Source organism: Eptesicus fuscus, chromosome 14 (genome assembly GCF_027574615.1).
Source record: "Eptesicus fuscus isolate TK198812 chromosome 14, DD_ASM_mEF_20220401, whole genome shotgun sequence".
In the NCBI taxonomy this organism is placed as follows: domain Eukaryota; kingdom Metazoa; phylum Chordata; class Mammalia; order Chiroptera; family Vespertilionidae; genus Eptesicus; species Eptesicus fuscus.
The window spans coordinates 25724870-25752178 of NC_072486.1; the positions used below are offsets into that span (position 1 = coordinate 25724870).

General features: G+C 41.4%; 1 protein-coding gene across 2 annotated transcripts; it reads left to right on the forward strand.

Moving 5' to 3' along the window:
* The first annotated feature begins 1411 nt into the window (after positions 1-1411).
* Positions 1412-27080, forward strand: PON3 (paraoxonase 3). Of its 2 annotated transcripts, XM_008148898.3 has the most exons (9): positions 1412-1502; positions 3068-3138; positions 7281-7336; positions 13609-13774; positions 18069-18195; positions 21516-21716; positions 22877-22958; positions 23475-23603; positions 26541-27080. In XM_008148898.3, the coding sequence occupies exons 1-9, from the start codon at positions 1429-1431 to the stop codon at positions 26697-26699; spliced, it is 1065 nt and encodes a 354-aa protein (XP_008147120.2). In that variant the 5' UTR covers positions 1412-1428; the 3' UTR covers positions 26700-27080. The 2 variants fall into 2 exon arrangements, with proteins under 2 accessions (XP_008147120.2, XP_054582051.1); XM_054726076.1 differs by lacking the exon at positions 7281-7336 and having other exon boundaries at positions 1441-1502.
* Positions 27081-27309: the final 229 nt, after the last annotated feature.

The window sequence follows — 27309 nt, forward strand, 5'->3', positions numbered from 1 at the left end:
CCCCACATGGAGCCCTCTATTCCTTCTTATCCAAAGTTTTCCAAGTGAGCACCTCTGTACCAGTATTTTCCCTCTCCAACCCATTTCCTATCTATCCCACAGGTCAGGGGCCACCTTTTCCTTTCTTACTATCTCCAGGCCGGTAAATTCTGTGCTCTCAACACACATTCACTCAGTTGAACTCACTAGAACTACTACTTCTTTCAGTTCCAGGTTGAGTGAATCCTGTTCTCTCAACACACATTTACTCAGCTGAACTCACTAGAACTAGTATTTCTTTCCATTTGTAAATAAAAACAGATCATGCCAGAAGATGCTACTTTGCTTGGCTCAGACTCCTCAGCCATCCCCACCCTCAGCCCCTCTCCCTCCAGCCTGGTGGTCTTTAGGAGAGGGGGGCATGCATTCTTCACCTGGCAGGAACAGAAGACCCAGAAGAAAGAAGGATCAAGGAGGCTTTTGAGAGTCTAACTTCCACCCAAAGCTATTTCTCCTTTCCAGGAGAAATAGCTTTAGGATACAATAGTGAACCAGACACTAATAGTGAACCCCCACTCTGCTCAACTTCCTGTAACTTAAGTCTTTTTTTTTTTCTTTTCACTTTTCCCGATTTTTCATTATTCCATCAACAATGGTGGTGGTGCGCGGTTACTGATAGTTACAAATCCACCCACTCAACAAATTGACTGGGAAGCAGGACGCGAAGGCCTTGTTCCGGGAATCTCGGAGAAGGGTGCGTTAAAGCCCCGCGCTTCGATGATGTTACATGCATTCATCAGCTCTCCCACTGTCTTGAGAGCAATTCTCCAGCTCAACTCACTTCTTGCCTTCCAGAAACCTGACGTTGGCGCTCTGAACGCATCCCCAGAGCTCCCCGCAGTTCCTTGGAGGAGCCGAGTTTGAATTACGCAGCTTTTGGCAGCAAACTCCCTCCATACACCCACCATTGGGCGTGCTCTTGACAAAGCTGCCAAGAGAAGGAACACCAGACTTTCCCCTGCGGCTCCGGCTCCGGCTCCCTCTGTACTTTGAGCCTTGCAGAAAAAAAAGAAAAGAAAAGAATCCCTGTACTTTGCGCCCTGGAGCAAAAGGAAAAGAAAAAAGAGAAGAAGAAGAATCCTCTAGTCAAGATTTCTCCTTGAACCTCAAACATAAAGATGACCTTGAGTCTCCCGCGTAAAGGCAGCCTTGGATTCCCGCACCCCCACTGGAAGAGAGCCTTACCTGGGGCGGCGGGACGGGGAGTGGCCCGAGACACCGCCCCGCAGCCCTGCGTCCCGGCAGCGCACCTGCCAGGTGGGGCGGGCGGGCGTGGCCTCGGGCGGGGGCGGGGGGGGGGAGGCGGCGACCACGGGGCGGGTCTGGGAGCCTGCCCGCCCCGCCTCCTGGAGGAACCTGCTGGGCAATTGGCACTGGGTACCCGGGACTATGGGGAAGCTGGTGGTGCTGACCCTGCTCGGGGTCGGCCTGGCCCTGCTCGGGGAGAGGTTTGTGGCGCTCAGGTGAGTTGAGTCCTTGGCTGTCTCTCCTCTTCCAAGTTAAGTCCGGGCTGCCCGGTGCCGGCTTCCTAGCCAGCAGGAATGGACAGTGTTGGTGACCTCACTCCTCAGTGCCACCCAGCAAACTGATGTGGAACGTGAGCGAAGTTCTTGCTTTTCCTAAGATACTAGGTCAGGAATGCCCCCATTTATTTTCTGAAAGTCACCCGCCCGAGCCCTCTTTCCAAGTCGTATAGGCATTGGAGTAGTGAAGACCTAGGGGGTGGGTAGGGGCTGAGAGGAGGGGGCGCGGAGGGGGGTGGGGTGGTGCGGAGGGGAGGGAGGACAATGGGAGATATCTGTGATACTAACAATAAAAATACATTCAGAAAAAATAAAAACTCCGCGGGAAGGGCTGGATTCGAGAGAAGGGCCAGGCTACCAGGTGGGTGTTTGTGGCCGACTCTGACCTGGCCCAGGGCCTGTTAAACATTGAGGAGGGCTGGGTTGCTGAACTCATCCCAGATTAAGAGCTATTCAGACCGGAGGCGGGGAATGAGCTGAAATTTGCAGATGTTAACTGGCATTTTGTAGGTATCTGACCTTTTGAAGTGGAAGATCCTAGTGGTGATAGAAATATCTCAGGAAGAGGCAATACTGGGCTCAGAAGAAGAAATGTTAGGTGATGCTACACATTTCCGAGCAGATCTAAAAGCTCTGTTTGTCTTCAGTTGTCTTCGGGGAGCTTTTATTTATTTCTCTAAGTAGAAGCCGGGATCTCTTGAGGAGGCTGATGCCCTTTGGTAATACTTTCTAGTTCAGCTTGCGTATGTTCATTGCAACATTGCTCCCAGTGCACTGAGTGAGAGACTCATAAAAACAATTATTACTATAAAGTAGATCTAAGGTGTATTTTTTAAAAAGTGACAGTAAGGTAAGTCTGTGTGTAGAGTCTTCCTGAATACTGTTTAATAAAAATTTAAACTTATCCCTGGTATTTAAAAGAAAGTTTCACTATGGAAACAAAACTATATTGAAAAACAATATGGCCAGTTGTTTAGATTTTGGTCAGTTGGATAAGTTGCAAAGTAAGTCAGCATAAAAATTTTAAAATAATAACGTTAAAGCAAAGACTGCAGGGTTTAGTTATTAGGGGGGTTTGAATGTGGGGAAATCAGTTTGAGAGGGGGAGGTGGGTTAAAAGGCAAAGACATAGTGAATTAAGGGCAGCCAAAGTGCAGATTTATAATAGACAATGCTTTATCAAATTAAATAATACAACTTGTACATGTAAATTAATAATACTGTGCAGTTACCCATACTTTTAAATATTATCCAAGTGTTGTCCATGTATAATTGCATTTTAGTCTTTCAACAATAATTGGGTGAGGTTAACTGACATAGCCATATTACCCACATAATGTCCATGTTATGTAAATAAATATAAATAAAAGGAGTTGCCTACTTACTTGTTATCTTACCCATAAGTGATGCAAGAGAGTTCATGAATATAAAGGTAATTAAAAACCATGTGTAGACATCAATTTTGGAAGTCGAACATTGACCTCCCGTGTTTTTATCGTCCACAGAGAGAAGATTAATGCACATCGAGTCGTGGAGCCAGTGGAACCTCAGAACTGCCGCCTCATTGAGGGAATTGGTATGTAGGTGACAGTACCAAGAGGGCAGCACCGTTTCTTGGTCACCTTCCACCTGAATGAGGCTGCCAACTGATTTAACCTCCTGCTACTCCTTAGACCTTCTACTTTACCCAAGCTAACTCATCCCATCTTTTCAAGGGGTCTCTTTAATGTCAAAACCAGTAGCTCTTTCTCAGTTCTCTTTCTTACTGATGTCTCTCTGTCATTTGAAGGATGTCATTGGCCCATACTTTGCCAAACTCTCCTCCTGTCCCTTCTGTGATATTTTGCTCCCCTCTCTGTCTTCTTTTGTTGCCCATCTTACTTCTCTTTTTAATTCTTCCCTCTCCTTGATATTTCTGGCTTCATTGTTATTTCCTTCAAAATGTACCTGCAAGTACCAAGAAGAATATCCCTTAGCCCTTATCCTTACAAAGTGTTGTCCATGTATAATTGCATCACAGCCTACTGAGATGTCTTTAACCTCAGAGGAAAGGCAGGGGAGGGTGGGTGGGAAGAAATCAACCAATGAACTTGTATGCATATATGCATAACACATGGACACGGACAATGGGGTGGTGAGGGCCTAGGGCAGTGATGGCGAACCTATGACACGTGTGTCAGCACTGACACGCGTAGCCATTTCTGATGACACGTGGCCACTGAGGCGGCCGCATGCCGAGGATGAAACATTTGCTGCTCCTGAGGATGAAACATTTGCGAAATAATGGTTTTTCCTCAAAGTGACACACTACCCGAGTTATACTCAGTTTTTTGGCAAAGTTTGACACACCAAGCTCAAAAGGTTGCCCATCACTGGCCTAGGGGGTTGAGGATGGGGCGAAAGTGGGCTGGAAGAGGTTAATGGGGGGAAAAGGAGGACCTATATAGTACTTTCAACAATAATGATTAATAAATAAATAAAATACTTGAAAATCCATAGCTGGATCCCAAACCTCTCAAATGGCAGGCCTTCTTTCCCAGTCTGAAATTAACTTGATTCTACTTCACATTTCTAGTATATTCTCCCTTAAATCCCCACCCACAACCAGCTCCTTCTAGATAACCTCCACCCTTAGACCTGCCTGCATGACACCCCCATTCTCAAAGAGACTCAGTTCACAGTACAGGAACCATTGTTTTCCTTTGTGCCTCATTGTTCACCTGATGCTTGCTTGCAGAAGCGCCCACACACAGGGCTCATCTCACCTGCTAGTGACTGCTGAGACTGCTTATTTGGGCTCTGAGCCTCCAATTTCCCGACACTTCTACGCGAAAGAAAAGTTCAGTTAGATTCTGTTCACTGTTCTGAGAATGAGTGTTTTTCACTCTCTCACCTTTGCTCATGCAATTCCCTTCACTGATTTCTTCATCTCTGCTTGCTGAAATCAGCCGCAAATTTCCCTCCTACCTCTGAATTCTCACAGCACTCTGAAAGTCTGGATCACTTATGACACCTATCACGTGCTTTATTTTATAACTAGCACTGTTTTCTCTTTCTCCCAATATCAGATTGCAAACTCCCTAGGGTCAAGGACTTTGCCTTATTTATCAATATGTGACAGGATAACAGCATATTTTATTGTGATAGGAGTTTGTAACATAGATATACAAAATCAGAAAGAATACTGATTTTTAATTGGTTTTTCTTCTCTCCCTCCCGTCTCCCCTCCCCCCAATTTCTACAAAAAGTTGCCTGGCCCTTCTGCTCCCTGGTCTTAAAGGAGGTTTGTGCTGCTGGCTAGAAAGCAGAAAGAGCTGAAGACCAACTCCTTCCTGATTTTCATTTTCAAAATCTGAGCTCCTGCAAGGGATTCTGATAGAGAAGGAATGAGAATATGTGGGGGTTTTAAATAACAGGGACCCTTACCCCCCTGCCTGGCAGTATCCTGGGGAAGACACAAGACCTGGGAAGGAATGGCAACAAGGCATCTTGAAGAGGCTGGATTGTTTTTACTGTGTCTCCCAGCCTGAACCAAAGTCAGGTGCCCATGTAAGACATGGAAGTGGCAGAATTGTCTAAATCAGCAATCTTTAACCAGTGTGCCACAAGAATTTTTAAAACATGCAATACTTGACTATTTAGTCAGGGTCCCTGATCTCTTTTCCCTTAAATTGTCAAATAAAAAAATGACAACAGTCAACACAACACTAGCTGTCCAGTGTGAATGAATCAAAATGATACCTACTTGTTTTGTTAGAATGATAAAAATATAATAATGTTTGGGTGTGCCACAGAATTTTAGTAATTAGTTTATGTGTGCCAAGAGATGAAAATGGTTGAAAATCGCTGGATTAGCCCGAGCTGGATTGGCTCAGTGGATAGAGTGTTGGAACTGCAGACTGAAGGGTCCATGGGTTTGATTCCAGTCAAGGGCACATGCCGGGTTGTGGGCTCGATCCCCAGTAGGGGGCATGCAGGAGGCAGCCAATCAATGATTCTATCTCATCATTGATATTTAGATCCCTCTCTCCCTCTCTCTTTCTCTCTGAAATCAGTAAAAATATATTTTAAAAAAGAAAAGAAAATCACTGGATTAAATGATATCTAGGTCTACTCTCAGATTATGTAATTCAAACAGATTTGAGAAGTTGAAACTACAGCTAATGTTGTAAGACATAAGTCAACATACTGATTATCCAAATATTTTGAAGAGAATGGTTTAAAGGACGTTGGCTGGGATAGAAGGGGAAAAAATGCCATATTACTCCATAGCAGGTTCCACTTGTTTTTTTAGCTGGCTGTGAGAACCTTTGTTCCAAAATGTGACGTGATTATAGGATTAATTGGTAGTCCTGCTTTAGCATGACTCTTTCTAAGAGTGCCTTAGGGCCTCCTCTTTCTACTTTGTGTGACCTCTTTATAGTTTCTCCTCAGTAGCTTGAAAGTAGCCAGACTTCTTACATTTAGATTCAGGGCTCCCAAGATTCATGGAAGGGGAGAGAGAAGAGAGAGAGAGAGGGAGAGAGAGAGAGAACACTAGCAAAAGCTATGGCTGTGACTTTAAATTTGTATGTCAGTCCTATAGCATCACTTCCACTTCATTCTATTTGTCAAAGCAATTACAAAGGTCTGCCCAGGTTCAAGTGAACAGAAAATATAGACTTTACCTCTTGATGGGAGAGTATGAACATCACATTTTAAAAAGAGCATGTGGACTTGATACATATTGATTCTACCATATTTGTAACATACATTTTGCCACACTAGATAACCAATGCCTTCACTCTCAGTCCTGCCTGCTTGGGCCATATCACCTTTGGTTCTGTCTCTCAACTAGGAGACATGCAAGCCCCTTTTCATCCTGGTCTCAGTCATAAGTTACTGATTGTATGCTTCTTCCCAAAGAAAAATGCTCAGGACCAGCTCTCAATGGAAAGAGATCTGACCAAATTCTTTTACATTCATTTACATCTAATAGTCCCTCTTAAGACATTATTGCCTTTGTAAAAGAGAGAAATCACTCAAACATTTCCCATATGATTAGATAATAGTAGAATTTTTTTTTAAATATATTTTAGTGATTTTTTACTGAGAGGAAGAGAGAGGGATAGAAAGTTAGAAACATCGATGATAGAGAAACATCGACCAGCTGCCTCTTGCACACCCTCTACTGGGGATGTGCCCACAACCAAGGTACATGCCCTTGACTGGAATCGAACCTGGGACCCTTGAGTCCGCAGGCTGATGCTCTATCCACTGAGCCAAACCGGTTTCGGCAATAGTAGAATTCTTAAGCCTCAACAAGTTGGAAGAAGAGAAATGCTTGGGAGAGAGGCCTTGAAGAGACCTTCAAAATGATGACTTTCCAAATGTTATCACTTGGTCTGTAGACCAAGTTTTCTATGGGGAGTAAAGCTGAATCTCTCAGCTAGATGTCATTATTTGAAGAGTAAATCTAGGATATCAATTTATTTTATAGTTATTTGCTTTTTCTCCTGAGATGGAATTCTAAGAAAAAAAAATTTGTATTGGAGTCTGACTCAGGTTTCATTGTAGAGTATGCCTGCCTGTGGGATTCTTGAAAGTTAATATAGTTTCCCAAGTAAATAGTTGCAAAAAGTCAATGGAGTTTCCAAAAGAAATTTAAAGTTTTGACTGTGAGATTAATCTTTTAAGCTTTCAAACACGCATCTTTCTGATCCTCCACTTCTTTTGCAGAAAATGGCTCTGAAGATATTGATATACTCCCTAGTGGGCTGGCTTTTATCTCCAGTGTGAGTATCTTCCATACCCCTTGGATACTCATGTCGATAACTGTATAGACAGCACATTAATGTTGCCGACTACAGCTGCCAGATGGACCCCTACACACCCATCCCACCTGCGGGTAAACCAGTCAACTAAAAAAGCCAAAACAGGATTCTGGAGAGCTAATCAGGACACCACAGGGATGCTCAGGCCTGCTCCCTGTGGGCAGTTGCATATTCAGTAAATGTGTAATGATTTTTTGTTCAATTCCTAAACTAATCTCCAGATCTGTCCCTCAGCTTTGAATAGTCACCTTCTCAGTAACTAGTATTCCTCTCACCATGCTTGCCTGTATTTGGAGCTCAGTAAATGTTTGTAGATTGAATATTAAACCATGTTACTCGATTCAAAACCTTAAGCACTTTCTGCCTTAGGTTCCTTATCATTCTTTCCAGCCCTTTATAGAGAAGTAGAGAAAAGCCTGCATTTTATTCCCACTGCCACTTTCACAGCTTGGGATGATCAGGAAACTGTAAGGAACTGAAGATATTGAACATCGTCATAAATTTGTTAAATCAATTGCAATTTGAAATGAGATGGAATATGTTGAAAGAGATTTACTGACTACATTTTTTTAATGTAAATTCTGATTTATGGAATTGCAAGTCCTAATGTTCCATTTTAGCCAAGAAAATACTACCAAATAAAATGAACTTTTAAATCTATATCATTTGGCCAAAAAAAAGTTGGGCACATATAATAATCCTTCATGGTCTGAATTTCTAAATTCTTACATATGCACCGTATCATTAAGGTCTCATTTTTATTTTAAACTGCTTCTGGTGGTGGTATGTGTCGAGGTGGGCAAGTGGGAGGGATTTTATTTCTTTAGTTTTCCTTCAAAACCAAAGATAAAACAAAGCTGTCTAGAAAACATTTTTCTTTGTTGAATTAAATGTTCTATGGCCAATTTAGATTTTTCAATGTTATGCCAAATAGATCTTTTGAAATGATTATTGTATAGCTAGGAGATTTCTTTGCGTGTTAGGAAATAATATTTGCAGTTCTTATAGTATGCTTTTTCTATTTTCATTGGAACTGAACGTACTGAATTGCTGCTATATAGACAACAAAGGTTTTCATCACAAATAATGCCATGAGAAATATTACCGTATTTTCCGGCGTATAAGACTACTGGGCATATAGAAGATTTTCCTGGGTTAAAAAGTCGTCTTATATGCCAGAAAATACGGTAACCTGAAAGTTTTAAATAATGGAGGTCTTTTTGTAAACTAACAAACAACTCATACTTATAGGCTAAGGAGGATGTTCGTTGCTTATTTTTAATCTTTATGACTTTAATAAAGATTATTTAAGTCCTTCTTATTATTTCCTGTCACCCTTCCTTGCCATCCTAGAACATGTTTGGAAGCTGCTGATTTCAAGGGTAATTGTGTGCAGTAGATCTTTTTAGTCTACCTGCTTCCTTACCTTGGCCCTTGGCATGCTTCTCTTTGCCCGCAAGGTTACTCCCCTCTTTACACATGTCACTAATTTTTAGTTCTTTGTGAGGTTTCGCTGTAGTGGCACCTCAGTTCCTGAGGGAACTCTTTCCTAACGCTCTCTTGCTGGGTGAGGCCCTCTTCTCTGGTGCTTTGGATTCCCTGTGCTTAGACCCTTACATTCAATACCATATCTGATGAGCTTGCTTGGTGCTGTCTCCCTAGATTTCAAGTTCCTCCAGGCCAGGACTTTGGAGTGTTCATGACCATACTCAGCACCTAACACACTACCTGGCATACACAGGTGCTTGAATATTTACTGAATGCATGTGCTCATAAATGAGGCCAGTGGAGGATTTCAATGCCTGTCCGCACATACCTGTAGTATGTTGGGGAAAATAAGATGCCTGCATCTCCAGGTGATTTTCACCATTTTCAGTGGTGAATGATATAAAAACAATTGCTTGTAGTCAATTGATACAAATTCTTACCCAATTGCCTTAAACAGAAAACCAAGTGAATGAGAAGTCATTTTATCAGAGGTGTTTCATTCATCATGACACTTAATCTAGGCCAAGTTGTTTGCAATGCTTCACCCTTCATCTCTAGAACAGCAAGACTTTGTACTAGTTGGCAATGCCCTCACATCCCCCAAGCTACCATGGTACTTGCTGTGATCTTCTGCCCTGACCCGTCTTCCTGGGCAATATTCTCTACTGTCAAACCTTTCTTTATGGTGTGGTAACGAGGCTGTATAATTAACCATCTGAATAATCTAAACAATTGGCTTCCCTGGGCTTTCCCCAGGTAAAAAGGGAAGGATTATATGTTTCTGACATTTTTTTCCCCTCAATGGTGCCATTATCTAAGCTACTGGACTTGATGACAAATTGACTACTGGGGAAAGAGTAGACTTAAAGACTGGATTTTATGGCCTGATATTAGGGAGAATAGTGATGCCTTTAAAAAAGAATAATAGATATGAATGAGCAGCAGGATTTGAGGAGAGAATGTTTATATTGGTTTTGACAATTTGATTATGGGCTGTCCTTAGGAAGAAGTTGGGAATGCAAGCTAGAACTCCAGAGAGAAATTCCCGTTAAATGTGTAGATTTGAAAGTCATTGGTATAGAAGAAATATCTGAAATGTTATGACTATGATCTGCAAGGAAAGAGTATAGAGCAAGAAGGAAAGAGGGATGGATGAGGACAGAAGGAGGAAGAGGCAGTAAGAGAAGCAGGACTTATATCAGCAAATTCTCCTCCTCCTCCTCCTCCTCCTCCTCCTCCTCCTCCTCCTCCTCCTCCTCCTCCTCCTCTTTCTTCTTCAAAGGGATATATGATAGTGTCAAATGCCACAGAGATATAAGCAAGAGAAAGTACAGGGGTTTTCACATGGGATATTTTGGAGGCCATTGATATGACCTTTATAGAGTCATTTCTATAAACTACAGAATACTGATTTCTGAAAGTTTGAACAAATCAAATCTGGTAACAAGATCAAGTGATGTTTCCAAGAAATTTGACAGTGAAGGGAAGACAAAATAAATGCATGTTTGAAGAAGTAGTAAAGTTAGGGGACCATTGGTTTCAAGGAATGAGAAGCGAGCAATTTTTCAAACAAAAGAAGGGGACACTGGTAAAAAAAAATAATAATAATAAGTTCTAAAGCAAGAGAGAGAGGAGGTACTTTCTGAAGACAGGGCCTAGAGAACAAGAAATCAAATAAACAGGTGGAGTTAACAGAAGAAGGCAGACTGGTGCAGCCACTGTAGAAAACAGTATGGAGATTTTTCAAAAAATAAAAAATAGAACTGCCATTTGATCCAGCGATCCCACTTCTGGGAATATATCCTAAGAATCCAGAAACACCAATCAGAAAGAATATATGCACCCCATGTTCATAGCAGCATTATTTACAATAAGTAAGATTTGAAAACAGCCTAAGTGACCATCAATAGATGAGTGTGGTACATTTACACAATGGAAGACACTCTGCTATAAAAAGAATGATTTCTGCCCTAGCTGGTTTGGCTCAGTGGATAGAGCGTCGGCCTGCAGACTGAAGGGTCCTAGGTTCAATACAGGTCAAGGGCACATGCCCAGGTTGCAGGCTCGATCCCCAGTAGGGGTTGTGCAGGAGGCAGCCAATCAATGATTCTCATCATTGATGTTTCTATCTCTCTCCCTCTCCCTTTCTGAAATCAACAAAAATATATTTTAAAAAAAAAGAGAGAGAGAGAGAGAATGATTTCTTACCCTTTGTGACAGCATGGATGGATCTGGAGAGTATTATGCTAAGTGAAATAAGCCAGTCAGAGGAAGACAAATATGTGATCTCACTTATATGTGGCATCTAATGAACAAAATAAACTGATGACTAAAATAGATCATAGGCATGGAACAGAATAACAGATCTCAGAGGGAAGGGAGGTTGAGAGGAGGGGAAGCAATTAATGATTGCTTAACCCATGGACACAGACAACTGTGCGGAAAAGGCCGGGGGTGGGGCAGGGTTGGATGGAGGGGGGGGGGGCGAAAAGGGGAAAAATGGGGAATTCGATAATAATACTGTCAACAATATAAATAAATAAATAAATAAATAAATAAATAAATAAAAAATGGAAGGCTGACCGAAACTGAGGTACAGAGGATTCATTAACTGAGCAAAGAGACAGGCTTGAGGATGAGCTTTTGGTCCTCTGAGTTCCAGTCTGGGTCTGTTTCCAGGAAGATGGATAGGAGAAATCAAGAAATTCCACCTTCCTTCCCTCTTTAATATCTTCCTTTCTTCTCCCCTGAAGTAGTTCCTTGCTTACATTCTGTAGATGCAGAAAGAAGGAAGGAAAGCATCTTCAGACATTGGGTTAGTGTTCTCCTTTTAGAAGGAAAGTGGACATCACAGCACAGGATTGCTGCAGACGCATGCCTCAGAGCCCTCTCTCCCGGCGCCAGGTCCTGGTGACAGTTTCTGACATGCTGATAAAGAGTGTGCTGTTGGCCCCCGTACAGGTGTCTCGAACATCAAGGTTTTCATGTCAGCAGCGAACATTTAAAACGAATGTGGCATGTTGCTGAAAAATTACCACATACGCAAATAAATGGCTTTTTATCTAGCTCCTGAAAATACCATACATAGAAAGACATTCTTAACCATCTGGAAATTATTTCGAGGAAATTAAAGTTCAACTCTGTCAACTCTGTCAAAGAGGGAGAAAAGAAGAGAACTGATAAAATTAAGGAAATATTGAGGCGGAAAGCAGGGAGTCAGAGGAAATTCATGTTGGATGGCATATTTGTGATTTTCCCACCAGAGAAATAGGAGGTAAAGTTACTCATTGAGAATACCGGTAAAGAGGAAGATAAAGAAATAAATTTAGGATAAACACTTGGAGATATGCAATAGATTACCTGTTAGAATGAACAAAAAGGCTGATAAACATCATTGGATGTCTGATTAAAGTTGGGATGATAACTTTGCATCTAAGTTTTTTCTCCTGATTTAGACGAGTCCTGTAAGAGGTGGACCAGGGCAAAGGGAGTTGGTGGGGATTTAAGAAGGAGGCAGCAAGCAAAGGGTGTGAATTCCATAGGAGCAAGCTGTTGACTGATGAGAACAGATGTGAGGTCTGGAAGGCTGTAGCTCCAAGCATGCGGCTCTCTCCTCCAGGTGTGGTGCCTTAAGGAGAATGTAAGAGGGCAGAGCACCTTCTCCAGGGTTGGCTGCAGGAGAGCCAGCTCTCCAGTAAGATTTAGGCATAGGAGGATTATTCTAAGAAAAGCTTAAAGGTTAGATTCACTCCCCCAGGGATGAAGGGCCAAGATTAGTGTTACTGTAAGTGTGTGAGTGCGTGCATGCACGTGTGTGTGTGTGTGTGTGTGTGTGTGTGTGTGTGTGTGTGAGTTTATAAGAAAAGGAGGGGCAAAGGAGAGAGAGAGAAGGGAGAGCAGGAAAGAGAAAATTTAGATTGAGTATAAGTGGAAAAACGAGGGTACAAGAAAAGATACAGGGTTGTTGATATTAAGGTTGATATTATCAGAGTGATGGGGGAGGAATGTGGGGAGGAAGTTGCAACTTGTGTAGAATAAGTCAACCCCAAGATTTGATACAATGACCAGGGATGCAGCAAAGGCCCAATACATTCAGGATGCCTATGATTGGTTTATCAATACCTGGTCCTCCAATAAACAGGGCCACTCTCCAAGAACTTTTTGCATTACTTAGAGAAAAAGATTCGTATTTGAATTTTCAGACATATCTATAAGAACAAAGAGGTCAGAAATAGACAATTCTTTGAGACTAGTTCCCCAGTTAACTCTTGACTAATTCTATTATGAAATGTAGTGGATGTAAGGATGGAAACAATACAATGAAACTACACACCCCTTCTCTCCACTTTGAGGAAGGTCAGCTATAGAATATCAGGACTGGATAGAGTCTTAGATATCATACATTTTAACGTCCTCATTTTCTAAAAGAGGAACCTGAGGCACAGACAGGCAAGGGACTCACACAAAGTAACACAGCCTCTCGTCTCTTGCACGGTACTTTTTGTCTAAACCCTTTCTTTCTATATTAAAAACTGACTTTGGATTCTTCCATTCCCAAAGGTTTAGATGACATTGCTAATCCCTCAGATTAGATAATGGCAACAGCTGACAGATAAAAATGTCCCAGAAATCTAAAAGAAGTTAAGAGTTTTTTAACATCTTTGCTAGACTGAGATTTTAATTTCCTTATGAAAACATTGTTTTGATATGTATATATGTACATACTTATTCTCTATTTTTTAAAGGGATTAAAATATCCTGGCATGCCAAGCTTTGCACCAGATGAGCCAGGACAAATCTTCATGATGGATCTGAATGAGCAGAACTCAAGGGTCCAGGCACTGACAATCAGTGATGGTTTTGACAAAGCATCATTCAATCCACATGGGATCAGTACTTTCATTGACAAAGGTAAAGCTTGAATGCTTAGGAATAAGGGGGAGAATGAGGGAAATGTCAAGGGAATTTTATCTCAGAAAAGGTGTTAGAAAAACAAAACATACCTATTAATACATTGTTTATGCTTTAAAACAATTTCAAATATTATTTTTTAGTTGTTGATAGTTCCTAATTCCAAATTAATTTAGTTTTTAAATGCCTGTGGGTCCATAGAACATGTAGAAAATAAGAACAGTGAAACCTAATGGTTACTACATAAAGGGAAGAGTTACAATTCAGAATGTTTAAAGAAATGGTGCTTTAATTCTTCCAAATACCTAATGGAATTACAATGTATTGTTAAGTATAAATTTGCTGGACTGATCTAATGATTCATAATTATTTCCATCCACTTATCCAATAAGTTTGGTCTGCACAGACAGACTTGTTCAAGTTTAAATAAATGGGTATCTTTAAAAATGGCTGAACACTATTTTATGAAGTAAGTTAAATATTCCCCTGAAATCTTACATAGGGGTGGGGAAAAGTAGGTTTACTGTGCAATTGTGACTTTCTTTTGAGTTAATAAAGCTATTGAAATAATCATAACCTGCATGTCTTTTTCAATACAAACACCTGTAAACCTTCTAAGATTTTCCGCCTGATTTAGACTAGCCCTGTAAGAGGTGGGACGAAGGGAGTTGGTAGGGAATTTGATGAGTAGGCAGCAAACAAAGGGTGTGACTTCCTTAGGAACAAACTGTTGACTGATGAGAACAGATGTGAGGTCTGGAAGGCTGTAGCTCCAAGCATGCTGCTCTCTCCTCCAGGTGTGGTGCCTTAAGGAGAATGTAAGAGGGCAGAGCACCTTCTCTGATGTGCTGCAGTGTTGCCTGCAGGAGGGCCAGCTCTCCAGTAAGATTTAGGCATAGAAGGATTATTCTATGAAAAGCTTGAAGATTAGATTCACTCCCCCAGGGGTGAAGGGCCAAGAATAGTATTACTGTGTGTGTGTGTGTGTGTGTGTGTGTGTGTGTGTGTGTGTGTGTGTTTGCCCATCCCTATATATGTTTGCTTAGCAAGTCCTTCTTTAAAAGGTAATTATACCTAACCAGTCACATAACAATTTTGTATTGCTTTATAGTTTATAGAGCATTTTCACGTATATGTGATTTATTTAGCCCTCAAAATAAAACCCTGTTCCAACCTGAGACTTCTCCTCTCCCTGCGCCATTCAGTGAACTAGTTACAATGCTCTCACTTCCCTCTTACCATCTCTCCAAGCTGTCCACTCTTCCCATCCTCACTGCCGCCATCCCAGTCCAAGCGCCAAACACGTCTTTCCCATGACTGCACCTTCCCTCTAATGCTACCTCAATCCATTTCTGCGGGAGCCTGAAGCGGCGGGGGCCAGACATGGCGGGGATCTCCCTTTTCCGCGTCCCGGGCGGAAAGAGAGATGAACGAACCGGTCCTAAATGGAGGCGGCCAGGGATTGAGAAATAATAGAACAAGACGCAGAAATAGATTCATGAAGCTGGGGCTGGGTGGGGCGTCATCTTTCCTCTCTCATGGAGAGGCAGCATGGTGACGACACTGAGCCACGCAGCAGGTTTATCTTATATCCCAAAATCCAGGAAGTAACACCAAAACTTAGGATCAAAGGAGCTTATTTGCATTCTTAACTAGGCCCCAGCATTACTGGATTTACATATCTAGACCCACCCCTGCCGACACCTGGGCTGCTATGAAGTCAGAACTGATTAACAGGTCCAGCCTCACTGGGGAAGCATGTTCCCAGGGCGTGACTCGGCCTACGCCCTGAGTTCAGCTGACGATAATTAAAAGATTGCCCATGTGTCTTCCCAGGCGGCCCTCTACACATTTCCATAATCAAGAGTTATTTTTTATGCAAATCTGATCATGTCACGCTCTTAAAATGCTCCATGTTGTTCCCATTACTCTGAAGATCAACCCCAAATCTTCCAAATAACCTGGGTTCCTAGGGGCTACTCCTACACATTCTGGCATCTGGGTGCTCCCTCCAGCCTTACCAGACACCACTCTCCCCCTGACTCTCCGGCCCAGTCACATTATATTTCTTTTAGTCCTATAAAATGCTACGTGCCTCAGGGCCTTTGCATCTACAGTTCCCACCCCTCCACCACCCCCCACCCCCCCCCACCCCCGGCCTGGAATATCTTTCCACTACTTCTGGCTTACTCATCCTCATCTGTCAGGCCTCAGCTTAAGTGTCACCTTCTTAGGGAAGCCTCCCCCCACCTGTTTCAGGGCATGAACCTTATTATATTTCTTTGCGATGTACTTCTTTTAGCATTCATCAGAATAGCAACTAGTGTTTTCTTATTAATGTTAAAAGGTACCAACCTTCTACTCCTCTCCCCCTATTGCTCTGTAGTGAGCTCCTTCTAATCTCTGGAGCCAAGCTTACCTGTCACTGTTCAAGTGGCTGCACTCTATGAAGGCATCTCCCACTTCCGTTTCTTTTATTTACTATTCATTTCCTCCCTGTTTTCCTCTCTAGAATATAATCACCATAAAAGCATGTGTGACTTGTTCATTGCTGGATTCCCAGAGTCTAGAACCATATCTGCTGCTCTAGAACATGTGTTAAATGAATAAATGAATGAATCCTATGGCACAGGCAGTTCAGATATTAATGCTCAGTTTTATAGATGGAGAAATGGAGTTTAGAGAAATGCAGTGAAGTATGGCTTCACTTCTGTCATGAGTAAATGGCAGTTCCAGAACTGGAACCCCAGAGGGTCTTACTTCTAATCCTATGTTCTTCACTTGGGTGAAATTAGGGCTTCGGGCTCTACTTGAATAATACAAAGTCACCACTTTTTTTCGCCTGACATAAAAACTAGACATACTGCTTCACTGGAGAAGTTGTAATGAGTAATCAGATTAACCCAGAGCTATTTTATTTCATGGGATAGTGTTGGAGGAGGAGGTTTCTTTGCGGGGGACGGAAGGGGATGTAGAGAAGGGAGAGTGAGCTTTGGTTTGAGGTTTTTCTTTTTCTTCCTCAAATGGGACCAGTTTACAGTTTTCAAATTAACCCTTAGGCATTTAATCAGGATTTCAGAAGCTCAGTATATTATGATTGACATCTTATTTTATTAGTCACCTCCCTTAATTATGCATTTAATTCATAAGGCCAAAACGTCACGTATACATTGGAATGGAATGAGAAGACAGAGAAGAACTTCATTCTCACCAAGCATTGCTTACATGGAAAGAGGGGCCCAGTGGAGGCCTAAAGAAGGGGAGTGCCTGGGCAGCACCCATATTGTTCATGCCGTGTTTGGCAAGAGTGTCTGGCTGACGGGCCACGTGAGGACTAAAATCCAACTCAGTTCTGCTTGGCAAGTCCCTGGCCCCGGACCAGAGCTGGGTCAGACCAAATGAAAGACTCATCTGTGAGGGATCCCCTTTTCTTAATTTGGGTCAAGGTATCGGTGTGTTTCAGGGGCCATCTCAGGGCCCGGGTTTGCTCCATTATAGGCTTAGGAACCCCATTAAGGGAGGGAATAGGGGAGAGCCCAGTAGGAGGATGGGTGCTGGCCTTTTCAAAATCCAGAGCTCATCTGACCTGGAGCTCCTGAGAAGTCAGGAAACAGTACTTTGAGAAGTCAGATTACTACCCTCAATCCTGTTCACAGCCGTGCACGGTCCGATACGAAAGCAGATAGTTGAACGCTCTTGAGGTACTCTGTTTCCTTGTGCAATCATGTTTACATTACATGTCCACTAGGCTCACTAAATATTGGTATTGCAGCCTCAGGTGGTTGACTTGCATCAGAAGTTCATTCTCTAGCTGGGAAGTATTGCTTAGTTTAAGATATTCACACCGCCCTGGCATTTCTGGAACGTGTGTTGCAATGTGGGAAACATCCACCAAAAAGAATTCTCAGCAAAGCTTTGTTTGCTTGCATCCACTTCTCCTGTTGAAGAGCCATCTGGGGAAACCATATCATGTCCATGCACCGCTGTAGTTCTGTACCTTCCTGTTAGAAAGGGGAATGCAGGTGAGGATGAAGAGACTATGTGGAAACATCAGGGTTTGGCTCTGCCACTTGGTGATGGTAAAATTGCTGACAAATCATTCCCCTTCTGAGTCTCAATTTCTTCAATAAAATAGTGATACTGGCATTTGTCTGACTTGCCTATCAAGTGGACTGTGGGAATCCACTGCAAGATGGATGAGAAAAACTCTTGGACGTGACCAAGTTGCACACCAAGTCTAATAAAAGTTGCAATAGGAGTAAACTTATGGGAAATTATGCCTTTTCCCACTTAGACCACACTGTGTACCTTTATGTTGTGAATCATCCCCACATGAAGTCTACTGTGGAGATATTTAAATTTGAGGCACAACAACGTTCTCTGGTTCACCTGAAAACTATAGAACACGAACTTCTCCAAAGGTATGGATTTAAAGTATTTTGCACTTCTATTTATTTTGCACCCCTGCTGTGTGCTTTGTTTTCTTGGGTTCAGCAGGCTTCCTCAAACTATTGTTCTGTAGCCTTGTTTTCTGAAGCTTTCTAAAGGTTCCCATGGTGACACTGCCCAGCATCCCACTAGAAATTGCTGTATTCGTATTGAATATCTTTATATTTCCCAACTTCTTAAAAGCATTTTAATCCTATGAAAGTGCTCAATTAGATTCCCAGCTCTAATTCCACAACAATGCAATACTAACTACGGGGCTCTCTTTAAACACCTACCCCCATTTCTAGTTATCCTGGTAGGCCATGTCTGAGAGCCACACCCTCTGGGTGTTACAACCAACCTACCTCAAGGTGGGCTATTCCTTTGTTCAATGAGAGCTTCAAGGTGGAATTTGAAAAAAAAAAAGCCTGTGGGCACATATAAAAATTCACATTTATCAAGCTTCGGTGTTGTGCCAGGCATTGTACAACAATACTTAATTTAATTCTCACAACAGCCTTCAGTAACAGGCATGAGTAAGCTGACACTTGGTGTTTTAGATTAAAAAATTGCTCATGTTACATAATTTGTAAGTGGCAGACCCAGAGTGTAAACCTAGATCTGTCTGAATTCAAAGCTGTGCTCTCAAGGGCAATGCTGAACATCCTTCTTATTGTGTTGCAAAACAATAGTATGTTTTTTAGTGGATAGGTTGCCTGTTTCAAGGCTGTAACAAACAATGAAGAATTTGTCTTCTAAAATGGACTCAACACTGAAAGACAGGTTCCAAAACAGTAGAGGTTCATCTTTTCATGAGACAGAAAAATGGGAAAATAAATGGAAGTTCACCTTCTTGTCTTTGTTATCTTTCTCAACATCCTGTATGGAATTCTCCCATAGAATCTGGGAGCAATAAAAGCAGAAGGCAGAAAAAGTGAGATTAGTTGAAGTTACTGAACTCCTCTCTCTCTCTCTCTTTTTTTTTTTTTTTTTTAAATGTTTTTATTGATTTCAGAGAGGAAGAGAGAGGGAGAGAGCAATAGAAACATCAATGATGAGAGAGAATCATTGACCGACTGCCTCCTGGGCGCCCCACACTAGGGATCAAGCCCACAACCCGCGCACGTGCCCTGACCAGGAATTGAACCATGCCTCCTGGTTCATAGGTCAATGCTCAACCACTGAGCCATGGCAGCCATGCTGAACTCCTCTCTTAACACATTGTGCTGGGTTCTGAGGCTCAGTGGGAACCAGGACAGCTATGGAGTGACTGGGAAACTGGACAAATCACTTAACCTGTGCTTCAATTTCCTGAGCAAAATGGGGTTTTCTTATTGGTCTGACTCACCACACTGGTGATTGTGAGGCTTAGATGCAATAACATGACCTCACAGGAAGAGTTCCTCAGAAATCACAGCCTAAGGGAAAACTCCATGACAACTTGATTAGGGAGTACAATCCCAGGATGCAAAAGTGAGAGAACAGCTTGAGGCAGGGAAGAGGGAGTAATATGGGTTGAATTGTGTTCCCTCAAAAAGACATGTTGCAATGTTAACCCCAATATTTCAGAACATGACCTGATTTGGAAATAGGATCATTGGTACATGTTATTAGTTAATGCCCTCCATATTGGTGGGCTCACACAGGGAGAATGCCAGGTAAAGATGGAGTGTGAGATTGAAGTGATTGCCTGGGACTACTAGAAGCCAGCAGAGACAAGGAAGGATTCTACCACAGGAACTTCAGGGGGAGCACGGCCCTGTCAACACCTTGATTTCAGACTTCTAGCCTCCAGAACTGCAAGACAATACATTTCTGTTGTTTTATGCCACCTAGTTTGTGGCACTTTGTACGGCAGCATTTCTAGAAACTCATATGGGGGACAGTCTATCGCAAATACATCATCCTTCTCCCTTTCTTACCTGGGCCAGGTAAAAAAGGGAGAAGAGCTTATCTACCAGCCTTATCTCCCATTGGTCAAAGGTTTGCCTCAAGGGCGATTCACTTGGTACCTGAACAAGTCACGCCTGGTGATAGTTTGTGTTTTGTTGTCAACACAGAAGCCTGAAAGTGGGAGCAAGAGACCCACACAGGCACCATAAAGCACCATAAAGCCTACTGTGGAAAGTCTGCCAGATCCCTTGAAGAGCTGGTTGAAGTAGTGCCAACTGGAACAGGGCAAGTCAGGCTCTAAAGAGGATCTAAAGAGAACCTTAAGAAGTGCTCTGATACCCACATTGACCAAGCATTTTAAGGAGTAGAACAAGGTGCTATTCTCGAGAGAATTCAATTTAATCTATGGGGTCAGGCAATACCTTTTAGAGGAAGGAATGCTCACACTGAGACCTGACAGATGACCTTGGAAAAGTCATACATCAAAACCTAAAAATATTTTCCTGATTCATCCAGTTTTCTTTCCCAATTTAATCTAAAAAGATTTAACCATTTTTTTTACATTTTCAAGTCACTGTCTTCTTTTTTACTTTTCCAAAATGAAAATGACTTATTTTTTTTATGTTGTAAGAGTAAGACTTACTTCATTTAAAAAATGTAATGGTATTAAAGAACACAAATGGAAGGAATAGCACTACAATTTCACCTACTCAAAGAAAATAAGGCCAGGATGAACTGAGTTATGCTAAAAGAGCAGAAAAGAAAACCCTACCTTCTCCACAAAGTTTTCTTTTCTTTCTCATGCTATTCCTCCAATGCAGGTGATATGGGGACTCGGTTTTATATTATCCTCCTGTAGGACCCTAGGAGAACCACACTATGCATCATCAGGAAAGTTGCTGGTTACTACAGAAGAGTGGGGGAAGCATGGTGGGTCATGAACTAGCTCTTAAAGTCCTCCATCTGAGAGCCACACACAATCACTTCATTTCATTGGCCAAAGCTAGTCGCATGGCCATGCCGAACATCAAGGACATTGGAGAAACCTAATTGCAGAAAGAGAAGAACCAGCACCATTGGCAAACTGCACTATGACCGCCACAGATAACTATTGTAAACATTTACAAGTCCAAAGATTTGGAGTTTGAGGCTTATTTGTATATTTATTGGGTTTTACTGACTTCTGCAAAAAGAGAGGAACGAGAATAACAAATGGCTAAAAAAAATCAGGGCAATCAAAAATCATTTACTTTCTGTGGATTTTTAAAATTCATACTAGTTCATGTATACTTTTTCAAGTTGATGAACATATTGGTCTTTGTAGAGATTTGGTGATTTTGACAACAATCACTATTTTAAAATTCTCTCTCTCTCTCTCTCTCTCTCTCTCTCTCTCTCTCTCTCTCTCTCTCCACTTTAGTGTGAATGACATTGTGGTTCTCGGACCAGAACAGTTCTATGCCACCAGAGACCACTATTTTACCAGCCACTTCTTGATACTATTAGAGACATTCATAGATCTTCAGTGGACTTACGTTCTTTTCTATAGTCCAAAGGAGGTCAAAGTGGTGGCCGAAGGATTTAGTTCTGCCAATGGGATCACAGTCTCACCAGACAAAAAGTAAGTAAGCTCATTTATAATTTTTCTACCCTTTGACCTTGACATATTAGTGGACTCCTTCCCTTAAGAGGTAGGTTACTTCCTAGCTTAAATAGTCAACATATGAGTGGAGGGATCAGGTATGGCCAGGCTTTATACTAAATGTGTGGTCTTAAGCAAACCAATATGCCTTCCTACACTTTAGACTCCACTCTTATCCCAAAATGAAATGAGGCATTTTGACTCAAAGATATAAAGTCCTAGTCCCAATTTTCTTATGTGACTCTAGCACACTAAAATGGAGAATAAAAGCATGATACCTCTGTCTCTTATGAGGTTGAGGCCTTTAACCACTTATACTAAGTTCTGTTACCCCGAAATTCTTATCGGAGAGGGTGTCCCAACTTAGATTGGACATTAAGTTGTATAAGTTTCAGACTTAATGATTCTCTGCAGCAGAATTTTCTATGAAAAAACACGTTTTATGAAGCAGGCAGTTTTATGGAAAACTCTTAAAGTGTTTTAAAATGGAAGGTATTTTAAAAAGCAAAGTACTATGAGTATTGATATATAAATTTGAGATAATTAATAGAGATGATCCCTGTGGAAAACAGCTCCAAATATTCTTCCTCTTTTTATTTTTTTCCATTTTTTTAAATTAAGGTATTATATGTGTACATATCTTACCATTGCCTCCCCACCCCACTCCCATACATGCCCTCTTTTTTTTCCCCCATGTTCTTCCTCTTTTTAAAAATGATTGTGATTGAGCTTCATGGTCATCTGATTCTTCTTGCCAAGGACTAGTTTTTGGAAGTATCTTTTTGTCTTATAAGAGGACCACTTACCTCATTCAATTTAAAGGTCCACTTACCTCCATTCAATTTAAAGACATTCAATTTAAAGATTCCCAAGTAATGAGATTGAGTCTATATGTCATCTAGAAACACCAATTTCATTATTTTATAGTCATATCTCGTATTCAACAGTTATCTAAAGCACTTCAAGAATATTAAAAATGCCACTCCATTATCTTTTTATTTTTTATTTTTGCTGTGGTTTAAAATGGCAGTGTACTGGTACTTTAACTATTGTGAATTTTTATACATCTTCTCCACAATAAAATTTAATGTCATCTCTTAATACTACTTGCTTCAATGTAAATGTGATTTACTTCAAAGGTATATCTATGTAGCTGATGTAATGGCTAAGAACATTCATGTAATGAAAATTCATGATAACTGGGATTTAACTCGACTGAAGGTAAGAGTACCCTGGCTTCCCACACAACATGGCCTGTTACATTAGCTCCCATGCTTGACCTGGGAATGTGCTCCTTGAATGAAGAAAACATGAGTAGTTAAAAAAAAATATTGATGGTGAGAGTGTATTTTTGCACCACTAATAACCAGTAACAAAGCCCATTAAAAATACTAACGTTAGCCCTGGATGGTGTTGCTCAATGGTTAGAGTGTCAGCCCATGCACTGAACCATTGCAGGTTCCATCTAGGTGTAGGGCATGTAATTGCATTGCAGGTTTGATCCCACCCTGGTTAGGGCAAGTGTGGAAGGCAATCAATTGATGTGTCTCTCTCACATGGATGTTTCTCTATCTCTTCCCTCCCTCCCTTCCACTTTCTCTAAAAATAAATAGAAAAAATATCCTCAGTTGAGGATCAACCAAAAAATAATAATAATAATTTCAGGATCCAGAAGGAGCTGGTGCGAGGGGGGAGGGGTAAGGAACAACGTCTTCACTGTTTCCTCTTTGTTGAAAGGTAATACAGTTGGACACCTTAGTGGATAACTTAACCATCGATCCTGACACAGGGGATATTTTGGCAGGATGCCATCCTAATGCCATGAAGTTGCTGATCTATAACCCTAAGGATCCTCCAGGGTCAGAAGTAAGTTCCTACACTTCTCTGAGCTCACAGGCAAGGCTGTACAACAAGCTGTTAAGGCAACGTGGAAGAATTGACTGGGTCACATGTAATGTTCCAGAACTGAACAAATGTACATATGGAAAGAGTAAAGATTTTGTTAGAATGAAGAGATATAGCCCATTAACTTTTTCAGGTTACCAGGTACCAATTTAACATCAGTACTTGACAACGTGCCCCATCATAGCAAAGGCTATACTTGCCACTGGGAATAATTGGAAAAATATGAGCTTGATTATTCATGTTGACCCAGATTGCTATTCTTATTTCCAATCAGGATATAAGCTCAGAACAGGCCCTGAAGTTAGGCAAAGGGAGAGTCATATACAGAACCACCTTCTTTCACACTACCAAACATGAAGTTCAAATGAAAGGGTTTAAATGACTGTAATCACAAAACAAAATTAATTTGCCACCCAGTTCTAATCCTATATAATAAAAGGGTAATATGCAAATTGACCCTAATGGCGGAACGACCAGAACTACAGCTTGACCAGTCACTATGAGGTGCACTGACCACCTCTCAGTCCCTTTCCCCAGCCGGCAGGCTCTGATTGCCCAATGGCAAATGGGGAACTGGGGTTGGGTGGCGGGGGACACGGATGGCACCAGGCCAAGGCCCCCACCCCACTGTGGGTTGCCCTCTGTGTATGGGGTGACTGGTGGGGCGGGGCTGGCTGCAGGCAGCTGGGGAAGATAGCCCTGATCACAGGCCAGGCCTAAGGACCGTAAATGATAGTGTTAAAGAATGTCTCATTTTAAAGATGGTATTTGTATTATTTAACATCTCTTCTAAAACAATAGCATATGCCATTGGATTTTCTATGACATTAAAAGCAATAGCATAATGCATTTCATTTTCTATAGCATTGAGATTAAGAATAAAGTAATCTCAAGTGAATTTAAATATACATATTAATTCTTGGCCGACATAATCTGAGATATTTAGTCACAAAAATTTGTTGAGCAATTATAATATACCAGACTTTGTTTTCATACTTAAGATATACCAGTAAACAAAATATACAAAGATCCTTGCTCTTAGGGACGGGGTACAGACAATAAACAACAAGCATAAGAAATAGTAAGTTATATAGTAATTTGACGATGGTAAGTTCTATGGGGAAAAAATGTAATAGAGTAAAAAGGATCAGAATTACTGTGAATGGGGGAAGGGCAAGTCCTACTATTAAATATAAAGATCAGTGTAGGCCTCATTGAGGTGATAAGGTTTGAAAGAAGATAAAATGTTTGAATCTAGGTTTGGGGAGTTGGGAAATTGAGATTTAAACCCTAGCCTTATAATTGGCCCAGGGGTAAATTAGAACATACAATTATTTCTGCTTCCAAAATTGCTGTCCTTCAGTATTTTTTAAAAAATAATTGTTTCTCTTATTAATATATTAGCCACAGCTTTTTTTAAAAAAATAGCAAGAAATGTAAAAAGAAACAAGAGTCCAGCCTGCCCTAGCCAGTTTGCTCAGAGGATAGAGCGTTAGCCTGCAGACCGAAGGGTCTCGAGTTTGATTCTGGTCAAGGGTATGTACCTTGGTTGCAGGCTTCTCTCCTGCCTGGGCCCTGGTCAGGCCTGTGCAGGAGGCAACCAATCAATGTGTTTCTCTCACAATGATGTTTCTCTCTGTCTTTCCTTCTCTCTTCCACTCACTCTAAAAATCAATGGAAAAATATCCTTGGGTGAGGATTAAAAAAAAAAAAAAAAAAAGAGTCCAGCCTGAACCTAAAGCCTGAAGGATTGTTACCATAAATAGCATGCTACTCTTACCTCAGATTATGTGTCCCCAAAAGAGATAATATAACTATTCTACAACAACGCCTACATTAAAAGAATGAAAATAAGTATTCTACAACACTTGCATTAAAAGAATGAAAATGCAATCTATAAGATGATTTGAAAATTGTTTAGGATCTTTTTCATGTCTCTATTTCCAAGTTTAATCATTTGTTTATTTTAAAGATTTTTTAATTTTTTTTATTGATTTTTGGAGAGAGAGGAAGGGAGAGGGAGAGAGAGGGTAACATGCCTCCTGTACTGCATACCCCATATTGGGGATCGAGCCCACAACCCAGGCATGTGCTTGAGCTTGACCGGGAATCGAACCAGCAACCTTTCAGTGCACTGGACCACATCCAACCAACTGAGCCACACCGGCCAGGGCTCATTTGTTTATTTAGATAAGACTTCTTTCTTCATAGTCACTGACACCCTTTCCTTTTGGTTGAGCCTAATGTTTTCTACAAGAGTTCCAAGCTTGAATATTTTCCAGTAACAAATTTGAGAAGAAGTTATAGGATTTTCCTTAAGATAAAAAGCCAAAACTCAACTGAACTATTTTAATAAGAGATGTCGATATAGACTCATGACTCATGAACTTCGAATTGGTTTTCTTTAATTCCTATCTTGTCCTGTTTGAGTGAACTTCACCCAGCCTATTTGGAAACCTGAGCACTTCCATATTTACTGATTGGCAACCTAAAGTGTGTTAATCCTGGGGATCAATAACAGTATGAAGTAGTGATGTGTCAGATTGAATTCTTCAAAGTATGCATTCTGATTGCTTCCTTGCCACTTCTCTGATGCGAGGGATTCCAGCTGTGACAACCACCATCCTACTGGTTACCAGGTTGGGTTGGCTTGCTAACTGGATGTCCCTTTTTCATTTCTTCCTGTGTTTGTATTGAGGGGTATGGCTAATGTCAGACTGCATAGATATCATTAGGACATTAATATTGTCACCATCAAAAGAAGAAAAAACGAAGATATACAAATTTTAGCTTATTGATTTGTGAGAAACATATTAGTCCTGGAGTATTTGGGAAGGAAAACATCACTGGCAGCTGTTTGCTCATATAGTGCACTAACAATTATTCTCTTCTTGGCAGGTACTTCGCATCCAGGATGTTCTGTCTGAGAAGCCCAGGATAAGCACTGAGTATGCCAACTCGGGCTCTGTGCTTCAGGGCAGCTCTGTGGCTTTTGTGCACAACAGGAGACTTCTCATAGGCACCGTGTTTCACAAAGCTCTGTACTGTGTGCTCTAGACTCCAGATAAGCCAAGAGTCTACATGTTTAGGAAAAGTAAAACCCTAATTCTAGGATGAGGGGAACTGCAAGTAAATCACAAACACCCACAAAAGTGTGTCTGGTTTTCCTTACGGATAGAATTAAAGAAGCAGAGTGATTCCATAATATTCACCAAGTTGCAAGTCAAGATAGTGACAGTCCAACAATGAGCCAAATCTCTCAACTGTTTTTGTCCAACACTCCCAGTATTCTTTCCACCTAGGACTCCTTGGTAGCTGTGTGCCAAAATCACCTCTTACATCTGTCATGTTCTGAGCCTGCTGCAAGCCAGCTCAGGAGGAAAGCTAATGTTCAAATATTTACAATTCCCCTTCGCTTTCTCCGATTGCACTGGCACACACTGCTCATTAAATGCCCAGCCCATGGATAAAAGCAAGAATTGGCATCATGAAACTCTCTCCAAAGACCTCCTGAAACTTGTAGTCTTCCCAATACAGACACAGGAAATCAGGTTCTGGAAAGTCTGACAGGGAGGCCTCACTTAGTTGAGAGCTGATTTCTTCCTTAGTACTAGGTCTTTATGTGTAATAGTCTCCCCCTAATCCATGGTCTCACTTTCCATGGTTT

Coding starts and splice junctions, on each gene's coding strand:
- PON3 (XM_008148898.3), top strand. CDS start 1,429: ATGGGGAAGCTGGTGGTGCTGACCCTGCTCGGGGTCGGCCTGGCCCTG. Junction 18,196..21,515: donor GAACACGAACTTCTCCAAAG/GTATGGATTTAA, acceptor TCTCCACTTTAG/TGTGAATGACATTGTGGTTC. Junction 22,959..23,474: donor GGGATTTAACTCGACTGAAG/GTAAGAGTACCC, acceptor CTTTGTTGAAAG/GTAATACAGTTGGACACCTT.